General features: G+C 42.7%; 1 protein-coding gene across 1 annotated transcript in view; it reads left to right on the top strand.

Moving 5' to 3' along the window:
* HEATR4 (HEAT repeat containing 4) overlaps window positions 1–18615 on the top strand; it is a 25161-nt gene continuing 6546 nt past the window's right edge. Inside the window, exons 1-7 of the mRNA XM_048500206.1 lie at window positions 1–788; window positions 7268–7446; window positions 7865–8002; window positions 12890–13090; window positions 13287–13433; window positions 14959–15141; window positions 17072–17232. Of these exons, the coding sequence (XP_048356163.1) occupies window positions 1–788; window positions 7268–7446; window positions 7865–8002; window positions 12890–13090; window positions 13287–13433; window positions 14959–15141; window positions 17072–17232 (1797 nt within the window). The remainder of the gene's footprint in view (window positions 789–7267; window positions 7447–7864; window positions 8003–12889; window positions 13091–13286; window positions 13434–14958; window positions 15142–17071; window positions 17233–18615) is intronic.

The raw sequence follows: 18615 nt of genomic DNA on the forward strand, positions 1-18615 counted from the left end.
ATGTACCAAAAAGAAACATATCATTCCATGAGGCACTATGCACAATACCAGAAAGGATGCCTCAAAAGAATAGCCAAGGACTTTCAGTTTTCCAAAGAGGTGATAAAGCACAGAGGGCCAGCAACTCTATCTTACAAAGAATGTGATCAGAAGCACATATATGATTATTCTGACATAATTCACAAAGAAATCACTACTAAGAAGCCAAGACAGACAAGTAAGCTCAAACCTTTGAAGGAACTGCCTCCCTTGGTTCAAACAGACATTATGACTCCCAAGCATACTACTGACAACATTCCTTTCTGCTTGGAAGACTATATCTGGAAGGCCAAGGAGGAAAGCACCCTTGCAGCGCCATCTCTGCTGGTACCCATCCCTCCTGTTTCTCTTCCTCCTTGTGATTCTCCTTCACAGACGTTCCTGACGGAACCTTATGACATGTTGGGAGCGCAAAGGATGGCTAAAGGAGGGTCAAAAAGAGCACCCCAGGGCGTCACGCTCCAAAAGCCAGAGGATGAGGACTTGGGATGGGAAAAAAGTCTACTGAGAAAGCTGAACAAGGCTACAGCTCAATGGATTGTGAACAGTCAGTCTGGCTGGGGAGGATGGGTTCAGGGTGAGCCAAAAGGTTTCAAAAAACAAAAATATGACTGGGACAGAATAAGATATGTGCTTCCTTCTGAAAATGATGTGAAGTTATTGGATGAAATCAAGAAAGATGAAGATGGAGTGGTTGTTCAAAGGTCTGAAGAAATGATACCAGAGACACCTCTCCCTGTCTACTATAGGTAAGGAACAACACTTGTTGACTGGAATGGGAGGGTGCATTATGCTCTAACACTCACTGCATTTCTTGGAAACCAATCAGCTGGGATTTTAGGTCATTTAACTGTGCTTGGGATCACTGGCATTATAATTAGTACCATTTACTTTTTAAAATTTAGATCTGCTATTTGTTTACCCCATTTCCATTTACAGATAAAGGAGAAAGCATGGCTTTTTGTGATAACATAGAGTAAAGCCGTGTCACATTGTTCTGAAACATTCCTTTTACGTTGCTGATGGCATTGTGGCACTCACTTCTCCATCAGAAACTCAGGAAGAACTTAATATTACTATTAAGTATCAGGTTCACTAGTTCTATCTGCCTTGCTTCTTCCAGGCAGGTGGGCAAATGGTATCTCTTCTGTGCATTGGTCTCCATAAAGAAACACCATATGCTTTGAGCTCGAAATATATGGAGTTTATTATTTTGTTCCCTGGAAATAGGTTGACCTATATGGACCTGGGTCTCTTGTGTGTTAATCAAGGGATCCTGCAGTTCTCCTGCATTCAAAAATATTATGTTGGATAAGGGGCTACAGAAAATTTCCAAGGGTGCATTTACACAGCCTTTCTATTGTTGATTTTCTTTGTAGAAAATGAGTAATATCAAACAATCCCATTTTTTTTACACTACTGCATTGCTGGTGCTGATGGTAAAACATGGCCAGCCCAATCCAGAGGGGTTGTCTCAGGGACGCAGGTATAGATTTTTTTATGGGGGGGTTTGGGAGTGGGGCCACACTCCCACCTGCCCCTAGGGCATGGCCACGCCTACCCAAGCCCCACCCCTGGCCTAGCGCTTATAAAAGCAGCTCTCCGAGGTTGGGGATGGCAGACTCCCCTGCCCTGCCCTCTCCTGCCCCTCCCCTCTGGGCAGAGGCATAGAGGGAAATGGAGCCTGGTGCAACCCCCCCCCCCCCGCCTGGGGCAGCCGCTGTGATGCTGGAATCCACCCCCAAACAGCATCACTTTCAATGGTGTTCAAACTAGAGAGCCCAAATTCTCCTTTTAAATCCACCTTAAAGGGAGAATCTGGGGTCCCTAGTTAAACAACATTGAAAGTGATGAAGATAGACCATCCCCCACCCTGAAACAGCATCACTTTCAATGTGGCGTAGTGGTTAAGAGCAAGTGCATTCTAATCTGGAGGAACCGGGTTTGATTCCCTGCTCTGCCACTTGAGCTGTGGAGGCTTATCTGGGGAATTCAGATTAGCCTGTGCACTCCCACACACGCCAGCTGGGTGACTTTGGGCTATTCACACAGCTTTTCGGAGCTCTCTCAGCCCCACCCACCTCACAGGGTATTTGTTGTGAGGGAGCAAGGGCAAGGAGATTGTAAGCCCCTTTGAGTCTCCTACAGGAGATAAATTTAGGGGGGGGGGGTTAAATCCAAACTCTTCTTCTAAACTGAGGACCTCAGATTCTCCCTTTAAATCCATGTCGAAGGGGGTGGATTTAAAAGGAGAATCGGGAAATTTGGGGGGTGCCTGGTGTCAGGGGTGCAATTGTTAAGCTAGAAGCACCAAACTGTATGGGTATCTTTAGGAGTCTCTCCTAATGAAACCACCCAGGTTTGGTGAAGTTTGGTTCAGGGGGTCCAAAATTATGGACCCTCAAAGGTGTAGCCCCCATCTCCTATTAGCTCCCATTGGAAACAATGGGGGATGGGGCACCCCCTTTGGGAGTACATAGCTTTGGACTCCCTGGACCAAACTTCACAAAACATGGCTGGTATCAATAAGAGACACTCCTGATAGTACATCCCAGGTTTGGTGAAGTTTGGTTCAGGGGGTCCAAAGTTATGGACCCTCAAAAGTGTAGCCCCCATCTTCTATTAGCTCCCATTGGAAACAATGGAGGATGGAGAGCACCCCCTTTGAGAGTCCATAACTTTGGACCCCCTGAACCAAACCTCCACAAACCCAGGTAGTATCCTACAGGAGAAGTCCCCCAAACTAAATCCCTGAAAGTTTGGTGCCACTAGCTGACAATGCGCACCCTGCAGGCCAAATACCAAAAAAGAACTAAAATGTTTTAAAAGCCCACAAACGGGGGGGCGGAGCTTCGGACATGAATGGGGGGGGTTCAAACCCGAGAACCCCCCTTTACCTATGTACATGGGGTGTCTACCCTACTAGCGCAAGGGGCAAATGTGCTGGAGGAGATGGGAGATGTGTGGACAGGCAGGTGCTGCACAACTCCACAGCACCTGACCCCACCATCCCCCAGCCTCACCAGCACAGAAAGATGTGATGGGTGGCTAGGGGAGTTCTGGCGGAGCTAAATATAGTCCACTGACCTCCCAGCATGCTGATGAAGCCAGTCTCAGATTTTTTGTGTGGCATATGTCCATTATCCCCGGTGTGTGTGTGTGTGGAGTTTGGCTGGCCAGGGTTTGTTTTTTGTTTTCAGGCTTCCCATGCTGAGGAGAACCCCTTTGGACAGAAGCATATCTAGGCAAACTGGAGCCTGGAGACAAAACCTGAGTTTGGCACCCCCTGCCCCATATGGGCGGCCACCCTCCCCCACCATGACCAAACAATGATTTTTTGCACCAGCTCACAAAACACCTCCCACACCAGGCAAAACATTCATGGTTCTTTCCCCACCAATTCTCTTTCCTAATTTTGTCCTCACACCAACCCTATGAGGTAGGTTATTAGCCCGAGAAACAGTTCCAAGCCAGTGCAAGTGGGTATTAAGCATGTAAACTTGAGGGACCGCATCTCCCAATATTGCCCTGTTAGGACCCTCTGATCTTCGGAGAAGTGCCTATTAGTGGTCCCTGGCCCAAAACACGTCCGGCTGGCCTCCACTAGGACCAGGGCCTTTACAGTCTTGGCCCCCCCTCTGGTGGAACAGGCTCCCTAAAGAGACCAGGGCCCTGCGGGACTTAATGAGTTTCTGCAGGGCCTGCAAAACGGACCTGTTCCGCCAGGCATTTGGCCAGCCGGGCTGAGTGTGGTTATATTGTCCCGGCCTCCGGTGGGCTTGGGGTGGGGGTGGGATTTTATCGCCATCCAAACTGTTGCGGATCTTATTCTAGTTTTAGATTATTTCTTTGTCTGATCTTAATAATAATGGTTCTAGGCAATGGACTATTGTTTTATTATGTTGTAAGCCGCCCTGAGCCCTTCGGGGGAGAGGGCGGCCAATAAGTCAAAAATATAAATAAAAAAATAAAAAAATAAATCTCTCACAAATCACCCCCAGCAAAACATTTACCAAACAAAATGTCAGCATCATCTCTCACAAATCACCCACCCACAAATCACAAGTAAATTTGCACAGGATTATGGATTAACAGTACAATCCTAAACAGAGTTACGCCCTTCTACTTCCAATGGCTTAGCTGTACTCTGTTTTGACAACCTGTGCACATATTATAATTGCATACTGAGGCCCTGTAAGACTTGTTCATCAAATATTGGCCTTCGTATTCTGACTAAAAGAATCGACACAATGCAAATTTAATAAGCATATCACTGATTATAATAGGAAATTCTCTTACTAGATCTCAAAGTGCATTGAACAGTTTGAAAGACAAACCACCTGTTCCATCCCTGGAACCACTCTACAGGCTGCCCCCTAATCTCAGCCAGTTATCAGAATTCATGATTTCAAGAGTTGGCAGTCCTATCTGGTGGGCTGCCATACATAACTGGTAGGCTGTGCGTTGTTTGGTTAATAATTAATTGGTCAACAGCCCTACTCTTAAGAATAGTTTTTCTCCATGGCATAATAGCTCTGCTGACCTGTAGGAACCAGACCTCTGAGGCATCTGGGCACCAGTGGTACCCTGGCAATGTACCACTCTCCTGGCCTGCCTGACCTTGGGAAGGGTTTTCTTTCCCTCTTCTGGTGTCACTGCCCCCAACTGTCTGCCACCATTGACAGGGCTAGTGCTCCCAGTTTACCTTCCCACATTGGCTTTCTAAGGTTCCACCTAGTATCTGCATCACTTGCTACCCAGTGACTGGTTACCAAGGGGATGGCTTACCACATTTGCACACTCCCCAGAAATTAGTAATTTACAAACTTTCCTCTGGCACCCATTCTAAATAGCCTGTTTGAATGGTGGAGGTGAATGGGACACGATGAACTACTACCAGGATTTGAATCAGTAAAGAATTTGGCTGTTGTGGGTTTTCCAGGCTTTGTTGCCATTGTCTGATAGCTTTTGCTCCTAATGTTTGGCCTACATCTATGGCTGGCATCTTCAGAGACATATCTCTCTCTCTCTCTGGCACTATGTGAAGTGATTGTGTGGTGGGGTATATATTTTGTCCACCTAACAGTGGGGTGAGGCACATTTGCACGTGTCTGAGCTGGGTTCATTTATGGTTTCATTTGGTGTTGCATTTGCAATCACATTCACAATTGCTTTTGCATTTGCACTGCTTTGCATTGCATTAGCATGTGTCTGGGTGGAGTTCATTTGCAGTTGCCTTTGAATGTCTCTGGTTTTTCAGTTTTGATGTTTTTTAGTACTGGTAGCCAGGTTTTGTTGATTTTCAAACCTCTCCTTTTTGGTGAAACTGTCCCAGTGTTTGTGGATTTCAGTGGCTTCCCTAGGTTGTCAGTTGAAGTTATTAAGAATTTCTGTGTCTTCAAATAAGATCCTATGTCCAGCATGTTAGGCTACTGCTGATTTCTAAGATGGATTAGTTGGCAGTGCCTTTCATGTTCTTTAATTCTTGTCAGAATGCTGCATTTTGCAGTTCCTATGTATACTTGTCCACAGCTGCATGGTATGCAATAAACTCCTGCAAAGGTAAGGGGATCTCTCGTTGCTGACTGTAGCATTTGTTGTATATTTCTGGTTTGTCTGAAGACTGCTTGAAGCTTCAATTTGCCATCAGTTTTACCATTCAAACGGTGATCTACTTGATGTATGGTAGAAATATCTTCCCTGTGGAGGGCTGTTTTCCCTCAGTCCTGGGTTTTTCTCTTGGTTTTATAGGTTTTCTGATTTTTGTTGTGCAGTAGCCATTTGCTTGCAGAGTCTATGTAATTCAGTTCATCAATGAGAAGGTGAGGTTGTAGATCTGTTTAGAACAGTCCACCAGAGTTTTGATTATGCCCCCTTTTGTCATGGGTGGTGAATGGAGTTTTTATGTAGATATTGGGCTGTATAGGTCAGTTTATTAGAGACTGTGCGGCACAATTTTTGATTTGTTTTGCAGATGACTGTGACCTCAAGAAATGGCAGTTTTCCTTTTTCTTTTTTCATGGTGAATGGAATGTTTGGGTGGATATTGTTCATTCGTTCGTTTGTTCGTTCGTTCGATTTGTATACCGCCCTCCCCAAAGGGCTCAGGGCGGTGAACAACAGCTGCAATATCAATACTATAACCATAATAATAGGCAACAAACATCAAGGAATATACTATCAACGAAATAAATATCGATCATATCACAATGAAACAGTCTAACTACTCTTCTACTGTCTTACCTTCTAGCTGGCTTACCTTTGCTCTCTTCTACTGTCACCTGATGCCTGACTGTGCTCTCCTGAGGACCCTGAGGGAACCTGATAATGGAATATACTTAAGAATAGAGTGTGTGTGTGTGTGCGTGCGTGCGTGCGTGCGTGCATGCATATTGGCTATCTCCTGCCTCACTGGCATTTTATTATGCCTGTGTGTACATATTTTTCCTAACACAGACTATGCTCAAGACAGACACTTATCAGCATATGTCCAAGACAAGTGACTGTACTTAACACTGACAAGAATTATACAAGTTTCCAAAATATATACGAATCACCTTGTTGAACTGTTTACATATTTTTGTTATATGGCTGAATAAATATTTGTTAAGGTGATCCAGAAATTCCATCAATTATTTCTTGCTATGGTTCCAAATTATGAATGTATCATCCACAGATTGAACCATACAGTGGGTTTTTAAGATGCTGTTCCTATGGCTTGTTTTTCAAAGTGTTCCATGTAAAAATTAATTATAAAGCAGCTGAAGGGGCTTCCCATGGCCACCCCCATCTATCTGTTCATAGAAATTATTGTCCCATTGAAAGTAGATGGATGACCCACTGGAAGTAAGAGGGGAAATGGCAAGGATCCTACAAAAAGCAAAACTTCCCACCATAACACAGAACATAACACAGAAAGAAAGAAGTGCCATTAAGACCCTCAATTCAGATCTGGACACCATCATAATTCTAGTAGACAAGGACAATCCCACAGTAGTTATGAAAACTGAGCAAAGACTCAGCTCATTTAATCAACAAAAGCAGCACCCTCGAACTCAAGCCCAATGACAGACTCATCAGCTTTGATGTGGTCTCCCTGTTTGCTAAGATTCCAATAAAGGATCCCCTTGCAGTCATCAACCATATCGTCCCAAATGGTGTCACAGCCCTGTTTCAACATTGCCTAACAACCAGCTACTAAACTGCAAGCATATTTCTCATTTTACAGGATAACATCTTCCCACTCAAGTGTGGAAGATGACCCAATTGGGGACAACCGTACGAGTGAAATACCACCGCTCAGTTCCAAACTGCTGACTCCTATTAAGCATAGGAAGAGGCTGAATTCCCGAGTTGGAAAATACGCCTATGCCACCCAGAATGTTTTTGAACAAGAGCTTTATTTTGGTAAGGAAATCTGGAACTTCAATAATTCTTTTTAGGCATAGCCTTAAATAGGGATAGGTTTTCCCAATATTTTTTCTTAGGTCAAAGATTAGCTGGCACTCAAACATGATGAATCAAATGTTGCGCAATGAAAAAGAAGACAAGCATTATACATTTACTTAAAGTTTTATTTGGGGGATGGGGAGATGTCTTAGTGGGACTAAATTATAAGCTATTCATACAGTCACATTGTAATGCATTCTTAGAGCTGGCAAACAACCTATACATAAGCTGTCACTTTTTTCTGCATGCCTAGGTCTATAAACATTAGGAGAAATAGTTTGCTGTCAGTTTGTTTAGGTTTATATGCTATTTTGGGCACCAGACACTAAACTGATAATGCTGTTTTCTATCTACTTTTTCCTGTTTGTATATTTAGGGATGGCTAATATTGTCCATCAAGAGATGAAAAAGGGTCACATTGTTATGGATAATCGTGATGAATTCTGTAAACACCTCCAACCACAGTACCCAAGACCACCAGAGCTTTGGAGTTTCAGGCCACCCAAAAAGTCAAGTAAGGGAAGAAAAGCTGAACAGAGCACAACAATATTTTTCAACTAGTAATATTACTTTTAACACTCTAATCCTGAAAAAAACTATTGGAACTAAGTATCATGATTTACTTCTATTTGTGTCCTTAGGATTCTAGTAGTAACAAATGTTCATTTTCACAGAACAGGAAAGTATAGCCATAGGTTTCTGAGTTACAGTCCTAGGCCAGTGCACTTTTTATTATTTTATTAAATTTATATCCTGCTCTTCCTGTTTTTATAAACAGTTAACTAATACATAAAAATACACTGAACACAGTTATCCTTAAAAAACCTAAGATGGCAGCAGATTTAATCTATAAAAGAACGCCTGGCCCAGCTTGAATGTAAACTCTCATTGGTTGTCCAAGCATGGGCTAAGTCAAGGGAGGGGGCATGCAAAAAGCATTGTGATTGTGGACTGTAAGGAGGTCAACCAGGTGACATTGGGAAACATGAGTGGCCTCAACGAAAGGCCTGGTGGAACATCTCTCTTTAACAGGCCCTGTGGAACTGTTTAAGATCCCACAGAGCTCTGGTGTCAGCTGACAGAGGGTTCCACTAGGCTGGAGCCAGGGCAGAAAAAGCACTGCCTTGCTTCGAGACCAATCACATGTCCCTGGGGCCAGGGACCACCAGAAGATTTTGTCCAGAAGACCGAAGCATCCTCTATGGACTGCATTTGGTAATGTGGTTCTGCAGATAAAATGGTTCTGGACCTCTCAGGGTCCTGAAGGTTATAACCCAAACATTGACCCTGATTCTGGATTCCACTGGTAGCCAGTGGAGCTGCTGAAGCACAGGTGTTATATGCTTTCTTACCGATGCATGGGTGAGGAGTCTAGCTACCGCATTCTGAACCAATGTTAGTTTCCAAGTCAGTCTCAAGGGCAACCCCATAAAGAGTGAGTTATAGTAGTCTAGCCTGGAAGTGACTGTTAAATGGATCACTGTGGTTAGGTCATGGCGAGATAAGTAGAGGGCCAGCTGTCCAGCTATCGAAGATGATAAAAGATTATCCTTGCCATATTGGTGTCCTGGGCCTCCATAGAAGGTGAGGACATCAGAATCACACCTAAGCTCTTCACAGATGCAGCTGGATGTAATGCTGCATCACTAAATCTTGACAGCTGGAAATCCTCCATCAGACTGTCCCAACCCAGTCATAGGACCTCCTTTTCCCCAAGATGGAACATGTAGATGTTAAACAACACTAGGGAGATGATAGCCCCCTTATGGTACTCCACAAACAAGTGGATTCCTCTGGGACATTCCCCACCCCCATGTGCCACCTGCTATCCCAGTCCTGGAGAAACAAGGCCAACCATTTCAAGGCTGTGCCCCAAATCCCATCATCAGCGAGGCGGTGGGCCAAAAGATTATAACTGACCGTGTCAAATGCTGTGATGAGATATAATAACACCAACAGCAGTGACCAGCCTCGATCTAGCTGCATCAGTAGCTCATCTGTGATGGCAACCGGTATGGTCTCCATCCCATGGCCAGGCTAGAAGGGATCCAAAACTGATGCATCTGATGTAACTGATGTATTTGCTCTCCATGGTACCTCATTTTATTTCTTCAAGACTCTTTGCTGGAAATATTCTCTCACAACTTCTTTTTATCACAATTTCTTCTCCCTGGCCTATTTCAATGCTTTACCTTTTGCTATTCTTTTTGCAAAATTTTCTAACATACTGCATGATCAAATAATTTGTTCTTATGGTCTTGAGGTGCCTGATACCATGACAACTTTTTCTTCACATGCAAATTCTATGACAGTTTAAGAGCTTCTCTGTTATCCCTCATTCTTGTAACTTTTCCCAACTGTTTGGAGGACTATCACATAATCTTCTGTCCGGATATGAAAATCACATCTCTCTGGCAGTTGCCAAATATATCTTAGGAACATAAGAAAGAGCCTGCTGGATCAGACCAGAGTCCATCTAGTCCAGCATTCTGCTACTCACAGTGGCCCACCAGGTGCCTTTGGGAGCTCACATGCAGGATGTGAAAGCAATGGCCTTCTGCTGCTGCTGCTCCCGAGCACCTGGCTAGGGAATTTGCAATCTCAGATCAAAGAGGATCAAGATTGGGAGCCATAGATCTACTTCTCCTCCATAAATCTGTCCAAGCCCTTATTAAAGCTATCCAGGTTAGTGGCCATCACCACCTCCTGTGGCAGCATATTCCAAACACCAATCTCACGTTGTGTGAAGAAGTGTTTCCTTTTATTAGTCCTTACTCTTCCCACTAGCATTTTCAATGTATGCCCCCTGGTTCTAGTATTGTGAGAAAGAGAGAAAAATTTCTCTCTGTCAACATTTTCTACCCCATGCATAATTTTATAGACTTCAATCATATCCCCCCCTCAGATGTCTCCTCTCCAAACTAAAGAGTCCCAAAATGCTGCAGCCTCTCCTCATAGGGAAGGTGCTCCAATCCCTCAATCATCTTCGTTGCCCTTCTCTGCACTTTTTCTATCCGATATCCTGACAGAGTAGGTGGTTTATCTGCGGATAGGTGCGTTACCAGAGTAAGATAAGCGCAGTTGCAGATGGCTTGGCACGGCAGACGAATAACTCCACACCACACAGTAGCTTCACTTCAAAGAAGGAATTTTACTTTCAGGTGCAAGCTATATACAGTGAACATCAAGGAACAAACCGGCAGCATGTCTCGCAGTAAACAAGAAACCTTAGCAAACACTGAGCACTGATAGTGCTCTGCTAATATACAATCACTGTCCAATCAATGTGAAGGTCACAGCACCGGATCAGACTGGTTTGGTTCAGTTGCATCAGGCTTTTGCCAACTGACCCTGGATGACAGGTGCTGTCATTTAGATCACCAAGATCTGTGCACAAGATGCATACCACATTTATTTTGCTTCCCTGACATATCCTTTTTGAGATGTGGCAACCAGAACTGAACACAGTACTCCAAGTGCGGTCGCACCACTGTTTTATATAAGGGCATGACAATCTTTGCAGTTTTATTATCAATTCCTTTCCTAATTATCTCCAGCATAGTTTGCCTTTTTCACAGCTGCCATGCATTCAGTTGACATTCCCATGGAACTATCTTAGTTGTAATAAAAATTCCAGCTACTGCCTAGTTATATATTCTGTGGCTATTTTAATTGTAATTTTAATTCACAATCTTAAAATATGTATTTAATATTTACTTTTCCTTAGTGCTGAATGTTCTTTTTTTCTTTTGTATTTTAATTGTTGTTATATTATTTTGTCTAAAAACCTATGTTCTATTTAGATTTCCTTGAACAAATGAATAATTAAACCATGGTTGCCAGGTCAGTGGGAGACTAGGGGGACAGAGACATGGGGGGAGGGAGGCTGCTGTTGGGAATATATTTCTCTAGGAATCACCAGAAACTATTTGGTTTTGCCAGAAGTTCCATTTGTCCTCTGTAGGAACTATCAAAAACTCTATGATTTCACCATGTAGTTTCTGGAGTCTTTGAGAATTATGACATCACTTTTGGGGTGTTTTTGGAATTGACATCATACCATCAGCCTAACAACCTTTTTTAAAAAAATCTGCTGTCACTCATGAGGGAAGGGGATTTTCCATTTCCAACAGGAAACTGGCAACCCTAATTTAAATTGTGGAATTCACTGCCTGGGAGGTATTGATGGTTATAAGTGTAGATAGCCTTAAAAGAGCATTAGACAGATTCGTGGAGAAGAGGTCAATCAATGTCTTTTAGCCATGGTGATTTTAGGGAGCCTCCATATCTAGAGTCAGCAAACATCTGAACAGCAGTGCTAGGAGGCAGAAGCAAGGGCCTCTATTGCTCTGTTTGCCCTCCAGGAAAACTGATTGGCTACTGTGTGAAACAGAATGCTGGACTAGATGGAACACTGGACTGATGCCGCAGGCTCTTCTTATGTTCTTCTTATGTTAGGCCGTTTCCGCACGGCCAAAAGCAGCGACGCGATGACGTCGCAAATTGCGACGCATCCCAAAAAAAGCGTTCACACAGACGAAGTGAACTCGCGGAGCGATCCGCAGCCCCGCAGAAATGGCAAATTCGCTGCAGGCGCTGCGCAGGCGGCGTCACGCTGACGTTGCGCCCTGCGCGCCTGGCTTAGCCGTGGAGGCCCGGCCTTCCATTTTGGACGAGCAGCTCGCGTGGCGGCTGTTAAGCGAAGTCTTTGGCGTCGATGCGTCACATGGGGAAGAAAAAGTGGTTTATGGCGTTTTCTGAATACACCGTCTTGGCGCCCGGTTTAAGCGTTTTCGCTGACGGCGCGACTCGCCGCTACCTCCGCCGCTCTGGCGTGCGAACATTTCTCGGCTCTGGCTTCTTCTTTTTCCGTTGCGACGACGTCATATTTTGCCCGTGCGGAAACGGCCTCATGTTCTCTACTTCACACTCAGAGGGAGACCTACTCAATCATCTGTCTGGCCAGCTTTGTAATTGATTCATTCTATTATTCTTTATTTATATAATGTAGACTATTTTATGCTGTTCCAGACTGCTTACAAAATAAGATAAAACAAATAATAAATATTTATTTTTAAAGCTTTCTTTCCTTCTCCTTTCCATCAGTTCTAGATGCAGTTTTGAAAAACACAGGCAAATCAACCACATTATTTGATTTGTGACCCAAAATTAACTTACTCAAACACTCTGTGCCTCCATGTAGAATAGTTTTTATCATTAACTCTATGTAAATAGCATTTCTGAATCAAAGCATAACTTGTTAAACCATGTGGAAGAGCCATTTGGATAACATAATTAAGAAAAGGCTGAAGAGAAATTGTTCATGTCTGATGTTTGTAGGCAAGAGTTAATATGGATTGCTACTAATACGTTTGTTTCCTTATACTTGTTGTTGGGTTAGCTTATAGGGTGCAGAAGGGAGCCAATCACTGGACTGCATTACCCACAATCATTGAAAACTTTTCCCAGCTAGGCCAAGAAGAATCCCTTGTAGTGCTTGCAAGAAAAAAAACATCGCTTAAAAAGTATGAAAGAAATTTGTCTCAAGATTTATGTATCTGTAGAACTATGTTGGAACAGTGGAAGGCTGATTGGAAGTTGGGTGAGTATTCTTGTTCCAGATTTCATTGACCATTGTCATGGTTCATTCACATCAAAGGCTGTTTTGCACTGTGACATCCATGTTTGTTGTCAATAGTGACTGAAAAACAATAACAGTCTCAGAAGACGTATCAGACCCCTATCATAAATAACTTCAATTTCTATTTTTTCACTGTCTTTTACTATTCACTACTCAGATCCTCAGTGGCTGTCAGCAACTGTAGAAGGATTAATGAGAGACCTCCTAGATGTGCACGTTCAGAATCGGATCAATGCCATAATTACCTGTGCATCTGCTGTGATTGAGCGGCCCCAGAAAACCAAACGAAGAAGTTCAGAGCCAGGTATAAGAAACCCCTATAGGAAATGTTTGTCATTTCATGAATGTTTCCGTGGCATGGCACAAATGTTTAAAAATGGGGTGTACATGGTCAAAGATCCAAGTATTCAGGTTTATAGATAGAATGGGTAGAATGTTAAACTAGCAGATTATATTACAAAGGTATGGAAACTATTGACATATTTAACTCCCAATCTACCAGTTCCTATTGTTGTATCAATTAGGAGCTGGACCAGAGTGTATCCAACTCAGTACAGATTAGCAATGTCATTTTTCTGGGCTTGCTGGGGTGCATCCATTTATCTGTAGATAAGGCTCAGGCCTCTGGAGTTCCTCAACTTCCCCAGCAACCCTGCCCCAATCCACCTACCTGCAGGACTGGACAAGCCACGGCACCAAGGAGGTTGGAGAACCAGAGAGCAGCTATTCCAGGCCTGGGTCAGCAAAGATAGGGCTTGTCTCAGAGCCCCATCTGGTAGGAAGCCGGCCCAGCAGCAGGAGTAGCCCTTTTCTCTCAGGAGCAAAAGAGCAGAGGAAAGACCAGCAGAGCTTTAAAGGCAGAGGCCCAGGAAGCGCCTGGTCAAAGGGGCTGCAGGGGAGAAGAAAGCTATAAAAGTGTCAGGGAGACTGAGGGCTAGTTGGCGGTTGCCTGCTGAAAGGCCAGTCAACCCCTAGTAGTGGCTCACTGGGGCACTACCCAGGTTGAGAATATCTGAGACCCAAGGAAGGTCCCTGAGATGATTGGAGCACCAAGGCTGAGGCGACAGGGAGCCCTGGTCACGACACAGGGAAGAACAAGACTCTACTGCTTCCCCCTTCCCCTACATCCCTCCGAACCTTCTGAAATTTTGTTCTCGGATACCAGCAGGCCCTCACAACATTATGGGTGGGGGCAAAGTGGAGGATTTCGGTGGGAGGGGAGAATCTGTTGCCCCTTCTTCCAAAGACTGAAATGCTGTAAGTCTTTGGAACAGTTAGACACGTTCTATCATTTTGTGAATGGCATCAAGATAAGTTCAATAGATAAAATAATACTTGAGATCTTTCAACAAGGAATGCTAAAAGCCTAATCTGGAAACACATCTTTTTATTAAATATATATTTTACTATTGAGCTTCAGCTCTTCCCTGTTGATAGATTATAAGAATGCTGCATTTCAGATAGGCCTTCTGAAGCTAAGTAAGACATTTATCATGCAATTTCTTAATTTTTAAAGATCATACCTACCTCATTCATGGTATGGTAGTCTGCAGATATGTACTTAAGGTTTAAGACAAAAGAATACAATTGGTAATATGGAAACTGAAAAACTCTTTCAGAATCCAGTTAAACATTTCTTCCTCTTTTCCTGCATTTATTAGCTTTCCTTCTTCCACCAGAGTTGCAAAGCATATTTGTAAACATTTCTAAAATCTTCAGAATGGCAGAATGCTTTTACAGTGACAATATTTAATTTTTAAAAAACGTTTTCAAATTAATTATATTGCTAGTTTTAAAAAGGCAGAATATACTGTGTATATTTTTCTCAGTTATAGGAATAGAAGCAAAGACATCAGAAATCCCAGATATCCCAGTGGAAATACAGCCTTTGCTTAAAAATACTCTGTTTGATGAGGATGCTCACGTGAGAATGGCTGCTGCAGTATGCCACTATATCATAGGGGAGAGGACTCAGCAAGCACGGATCATTATGAAGAATGCTTTGATACATGGTAAGCATAATAACTCTTCTCCCACATTCTGAACATTTTGTGGGGGCACCATCAGTCTCCAAAGTCAAATTTACGAGCAGGTAATTTTTTTCTTCATCAAAGAATAATCAAGTATAAATCAGATTGTAGCCCAGATCTGGATAAACTGAAGTGCCTCTTCTGCTGAAACCATGGGCAGTTTAGATATGACCAGTTAAATGGATTGGGAAGTATTATTACAACCCTAAATGGAGTTGCACCCTTCCAAGCGCTATGATTTCAGTAAATTTATAAGGTGTAACTCGGTTTAGGATTGCACTGTAAATGATGTAAGATCTAGATCTAGAAGAGGAACCATAATTTAAGTTTGATGGAAGCAAGGGCTACCGCACTGCTTAGTATGCCTCACATAAGACTTCACAAGTGCCGACATTTCTAGATAGCTCACTGATTCCATACACATGGCTATATTATTATAAATGATACACAGTATTTCTTGTAAATTCAGACTTAATTTGTTTTAAACCTAAGAGTCTAGGGTTTGATTCCTTACTGAAAATCTTCTTGCCAGTATCTGAACTGGCACTCTGTGGACAAATTTCTTTGTACTCGAAATGCATCTAGACAACAACCAATTGTCATATTTCTTTGACTATAACCTGCAATAATGCTATTATACTACCAAGCCACTTTAGCTGATCACAAGTTTTGTCTTAGTAGATGAGGGCTGGAAAATACCTGAAAAGCAGCTTTGTATATACACTTGTACAAAATATTGGTTCCACAATTTAAGTTCATAAGAAAAAGGTATATTTTGTAGCTGTCTTTTATTGTCTTCTGACTACAGAGTTCTTCAAATATTCACTGCATTATTCCTACAGCCATGAGGATTACAAACTTTTATTACAGAACTGGAAAGCTGACATTCCCAAAATGTGAACAAAAGCCCATCAGCTATGCAGAGTTCCATAGATCATGAACCCCTTAATCATGCTGATCCTCTGTTGCCCACCTAGACATCATATGGATATGTAGTGTATGTTGCTGAAAGGGAAGGGAAGGTGTCCCATTTTGAGAGACAGACTATAGTTACATGAACAAAGACATAAAACAATAAGATTTCTGAAGGAGTCATTCAGGATGCTGAATATTGTTGTAGACATGGTTCATGCACATTCCCTATTTTTGCCTGTGCAGACTGTTAGGAGCCAGGTGTGAGAATCCTCTGAGGGAAATTGCTGATGATGCAAAAGAACCAAATTCAATAAAATCATGCAAGGGTGTCTCAGAGTTTCCCTGTGTCTTCTGCAATGCAAGTAGTTATTACTGTCATGGATATGGAAGGATGTGGAGGAAGAAATGAAACAGGCCTAATTTGGGTTGTGGTCACATGTGAACAACAGTGTAAGAGTAGGGATAGAATCTCCTCTGGTCTGTCCTTTTGGCTTTCTTGAAGTCCTGCCACCTAGCTTCAAAGTATTCAGAAAAGACTTCACACCTCCTTGTTAGGTTACTCTTGTAAACTCATACCATTTTTCATGTTACAGTTTAGAACATCCATTAAAGTACCAGTATGTTGTAGTGGTTAGACTAGAATCTAGCACCTGGGCTTGAAACGAATCACTCTCTGCTATACCTACCTTACAGAGTTGTGTGGATAAAATGGAGAAGGAAAGAACGTTGTTAGCCACTTTGGGTCTCCACTGGAGACATATTTTAGTTACTTCTAAGGCATTTTCTCTTGTAGACACAGACTCCATCTTGTATGCCATTAAAATCTTCTCCCTTTCTCTCAATGATTTTAATAATTGTGTGCTTGTCAGTATCTTTCAGTGCTCTAATGAGGGAAAGAGCCATGAAAAAGTAAAATATCGTTTGTTCTTACAAACAAAGCTTTCTGCCTCTTTCTTTAGCGTGTCATATTGGACAGTGATTCTCTTTTTGTCATTAGGAAATTCTGCAGACAGTTGGGCAGCAGCCCAGTGCCTGGCACTGGAGGGCATTGCCACTTTCTCAGTTGTGAAAAGGATCCTGTCTCAAATTTTTGATAAAAAGGATGATGCCACAGAAGACCAGGCTTGTCTTCTGTTAGCTCAGCTCAGCAGACAAACAGTAGGTATATAACAGTTCAAGGAGGCACCAACAAGGTGAACATGTATAACAGTCATAAGCCATTGGAGTTTTTGGAATCAGGATTCCCTTGAATGAAATTCATCCGTGTTAAACACAAGCATTGAACACTGTTCATAACACAAGGTGTGTGTATTTGCACAAAAGATGGATTAGAAAGCTATTGTGTCACTCTGGCGGGGTTCTGTAGGAGGTTTTACTGTAGGAAAGTCCTTGATTGTGGGAAAGTTCTTGGATTCCTATTTATGAACACATGACCAGTTGCTGTTTATAGTGACAGATTGTTTTACTGGAGCTAAACTGAAATATTTATCAACAAGGACTTTAGTTCCAAGTAGCCAGATGTCCCTAACCATAAAAATACACCATCATTTGTAACATTTTTGATGCTACAGCCCCAAGAAAAAGTAGATGAAGATTGGGCTTCCCTTTTGAAGAAATGTTGGAGTTTAACTGGAAATCTGTTTAATTGGAAATCTGAAAAAAACTTTCCAATAAGGTATCAGCATGCCAGAATATGATTACAAATGTTCCAGGAATGGCCTTTATAAGTTCGTTTCATTGCAATGAGAGAGTGCACTGTAGATTTATTTGCTTCTTTGTAGTATTTCTCTATTTACAAATATGCAAATATTGAACATGGAGGAATGAGGGGGCCTCCATGCAGACAGATTAGACTGTAAAGCAGTATTAGTCCCCCAAAGCCAATGTCATGCCTCTGAAATCTTCCAGAACGACAGAGGTCACTTTCAAGACATTTGCACCTATTGCAAAAACACTTCCTTATCCTACACACATGCACTGGCATCCTCAGGCTCATCCCATACCCTAGGAAAACACCTCTACACCATTAGCTAAGGGAAAAGACCCATCCTGGATTATTAATAAGCATGTAGCTTAAACAAAGTGCATCCAGCCCTTGAAACACCAGGTTAGCATTTCTGTTACAATAATCATTCATTGGCTTGGGTTAATTTAAACCAGGCTAAAAGTAGATGACTGCTTTAAGGTGGCCCTCTCTTCAAACCCTTCTGACCCTCAGCCTGGCTCGTAATGTCTTCTTCCTGTTTTAAGTTTGTGAATTGAGTGTCTGTGTTCTTCGTACTCTTCCCACTCAACTGTATTGTTGGACACCGCTCCTGGTGATGGATTGTGATAAACTTAAACCCCCTTCCTCACACTTATGCTTTTTCCCCCTAACAACCCTTCTTGACAGGTGCCCCACAACATCCTCTCAACTGTCAGTATTTTAAGTAGGCCCAAAATAAATGTGACTCTATGAAGTCTCTCCTTCCTGCAGTCACCCCACTTCCAATGAAGGGCTTTAAAAATTGGGGTCATTAAAAATTGGGGGTGGCTACATTT

Source organism: Sphaerodactylus townsendi, linkage group LG06 (genome assembly GCF_021028975.2).
Source record: "Sphaerodactylus townsendi isolate TG3544 linkage group LG06, MPM_Stown_v2.3, whole genome shotgun sequence".
Lineage (NCBI taxonomy): Eukaryota > Metazoa > Chordata > Lepidosauria > Squamata > Sphaerodactylidae > Sphaerodactylus > Sphaerodactylus townsendi.